General features: G+C 42.7%; 1 protein-coding gene across 1 annotated transcript; it reads left to right on the forward strand.

Moving 5' to 3' along the window:
• The first annotated feature begins 1466 nt into the window (after positions 1-1466).
• On the forward strand, positions 1467-2363 carry LOC135883364 (G-protein coupled receptor 55-like). The gene has a single exon (XM_065410429.1). It carries the CDS (start codon positions 1467-1469, stop codon positions 2361-2363), a length of 897 nt encoding a protein of 298 aa, XP_065266501.1.
• The last annotated feature ends 871 nt before the right edge of the window (positions 2364-3234 follow it).

Genomic DNA, 3234 nt, shown 5'->3' on the forward strand with positions numbered 1-3234 from the left:
CTGAGTGCCTCTGAATTTCACTCAATATTATCATAGGAATGATGCATTGCATACACACAACCCTGCTAGTAACTCATTTACTAATTACCTAAGATATGTTTTAGGTGCTGCTATTCAGTTCTAAATTAATGTTGATTATTGATTTGCACAGTAGTTTATGTCACATTATAATGTCTTCTTGAAGGGGTAAATTGCAAGCATCCTCCCCACTTTCCAATCCAGCTGCAATTCCTAGAGGCTAATAAACAAATTGCGTGTAACAAAGTAAATGTCCTCTGTGCTGATCTTAATCTCTATCCAACCATGTTGTGGTGCTCTGTCATGCTGGGGAAGTAACTTGGTCTGAAATACAGGAACAGTTTTATTTACAATACATTGGTGACACTGAAATGAAAGTGTGTTGAACTCAAAGTCCTACTGGAAGTGCATTGTGGGGAGGTAGCAGCAACCTCTGGGTAGCATTTGATGATATTGAAGTCACATACCTTTGTCAAGCAGTGGCACGGAGCTAATAAAAAAGGTTTGTTAGAGGAAATGGTTGTTTTGAATGACTGGAGAAAGGACACGGAGTTATTAAACATTTGCATTTACAACGGCTTCTGCAGGAGACTGGAATTGCAGAGACAAACAAGAGCTCTTTTTTCAGAAGAGTCTGGGAGTGTTGAATCAAACTGGAGTCTCAATTCACCAAGAAACAGTGGAATATTTCACCACCGCAGCTCCATGGTTAAAGTCCTGTGTGGTTTCTAACAGCCTGTTTGTTGAAAAAGGATCTGCTACACAGTCACTGTCTCCACCTGGGAGCTTGGACTGCGTATACAGAGAGTAATAAATAGCCTATGGTAAGTCTAACATGTGGCTGAAAACACATGTTCTTATTTCTCATTTTGCTTCTGAGTTGTTAACATCAACCAAAACTATCCCACTTGAAATCTCCTGACCATTTCTCTCAGGATTAGTGCACGGATTAGTCACAGTTGCAGTCCCTGACATCTGGGGAATGCAGGGAGAGTTCTTCAAGCACCCCCAACAGGCTTGCATCACTCCAAGGGGTTGGTGGGGTCAAGGACTTGACCCCCTCTACACCAAACTACAAAGTTAACTAAGCAACCAGGGACAACAGGAGGTACCATCTTTAAGGGTGGAGGAGCTTGCACACCACTGAACTCCAGGAGTCTGTGCTTCCCCAAGACACAATCCGTCCTCAAGCTTCCCCTGCTGTAGTGTAGATCCACGCCATTCAGGATTGGGCCTACATGGTATGATCTATCACTGAGTAAGATGCTCAGTGGTCCCCATATTTAAAACAAAATGATGTTCATTAAGGGTCTGATCCAAAGCTCACTGAAGTCAATGGGAGTCTTTCCACTGACCTCAAGGGGCTTTGGATCAGGCTCTAAAACCTATAATCTGACTTCTTCAATGTAAACATGAGTATGTTTCCTTATTTTTCAGTAAAACGAGATATGGCGAATAGCTCTGTCGAAAGTTATGTGCAGCTGTTCCAGATAACCCTGTACATTCCAACATTTGTCCTGGGATTGTTGTTCAATATGATGGCTTTGTGGTTTGCCTTTTGTAAGATCAGGAAGCTGACAGAATCAACAATCTACCTGGTGTCACTTATTACTCTGGATACCTTGCTGCTGTTTACCCTTCCTTTTAAAATAATTTCCTATGGCTCCCAGGACAAGTGGAACTTGGGGTCGACATTCTGCTCATTCCTGGAAAGCCTTTACTTTGTGAACATGTATGGGAGCATTCTCATCTCCGTATGTATATGTGTGGACCGATATATTGCCATCCGACATCCATTCTTAGCCATTTCCCTGAGATCCACCAAGAAAGCTGCTATGGTCTGTTCCATCGTCTGCTTGGGTGTCTGGGCCGGAACTTCCTTTACTTACCAATTCCATGATAGCACAATTACTACGTGCTTCCATAGCTTCTCTAATAAAATATGGGAAAACCCAGGTGTGCTTGTCACCTTGGAGACTGTGTTTCTTGGCAGCATGACAGCAATGATCTTCTGCACAGCTCAGATCATCATATGCTTGAAAAGGAGCAGAAGGCCAGACGATCCCCTTACAGACACAAGTAAATCAGTGAAGATAGTCATGGCAAACCTAGCCACATTTGTCGTCTGTTTCACCCCTTTCCATGTGGCATTGATCTTGTATTATTTGGTAAAAAGAGAGGTCATCACGAGCAATCTTCTGCAAATCTTACGCTCTTTTGTTCAGATCAGCCTCTGCTGGGCTAACCTCAACTGCTGCCTGGATGCAATTTGCTATTATTTTGTCCTTAAGGAGTTTTTGAAATCCCCACCTCAGGAGCGCGAGATAACAACCAACAGTAGTTAATCAAAGTGCTGCAAGTCTCACTCATTCTGGCAGCAGGGCGGGGGGAAGCTTTTGAAAACTGACCACTTCTAGCTAATTTTGAAGATTGTTTTCATCTGATGATCACTGAACTCTCTCTTAAGCCACTGTCCAAAGCACCAGCAAAAATCAATTGCCAAATAAAAGTAGTTCTAACTAACAGTCAAACATAACTGTATTTGAAAACCAAATGGTTACCAGAAAGTGTTGCCTACTGAAGAGCTACTTCAATAGGAACTGTGCGGGCTCAGTTAAGGTAGGTGCCTAATTGTAGACACTCAAGGTGGAATTTTTTTATTTGAAAATATAAATACAGTGAAGCCTGTACTAAGAACCACCTCCTTAATTGTTCTTTTTGCATCTTGTTTTGTCTTGGGGTTCGTAAAAAATAAAAATTGAAACTATTTCCTATAAATGGTGACACAAATCCCAACCATGAGTGGTGTCTCTTGTTTTCTTTAAAAGTGTTTGTGTGGGTTTAGTGTCAGCAAAGGTTCCAGGCTGACAGCCCTGGAACCAGAGGTTCTCTGCCTAGCCACTCGGCAGGCACAGAGTGAGGGCCTGACTCTGCCTGCTTTACTCACTTTGACTTTGTTTGCAAATAATCACATTGACTTAAGTAGAACTCCTCAATGAGTAAAGTACTTCTCAGCATGAATGAGGGTTGCATAATCTGACCCTATATTTGCATCCAGAGCTCCATATGACCTTTGTGGGTTGAGGTTGTTCTGAACCGGCATGTCTTGGGCATGCCCATTCACTGTGGAGCAGGATTGTGGGCACCTTTTCCCCACCAAAGGGCTACACTGCTGGGGTATGCTAATAGAAACCTGCATACCCCTGGGCTGAATCA

This window comes from Emys orbicularis, chromosome 9 (genome assembly GCF_028017835.1).
Source record: "Emys orbicularis isolate rEmyOrb1 chromosome 9, rEmyOrb1.hap1, whole genome shotgun sequence".
NCBI classification, from domain to species: domain Eukaryota; kingdom Metazoa; phylum Chordata; order Testudines; family Emydidae; genus Emys; species Emys orbicularis.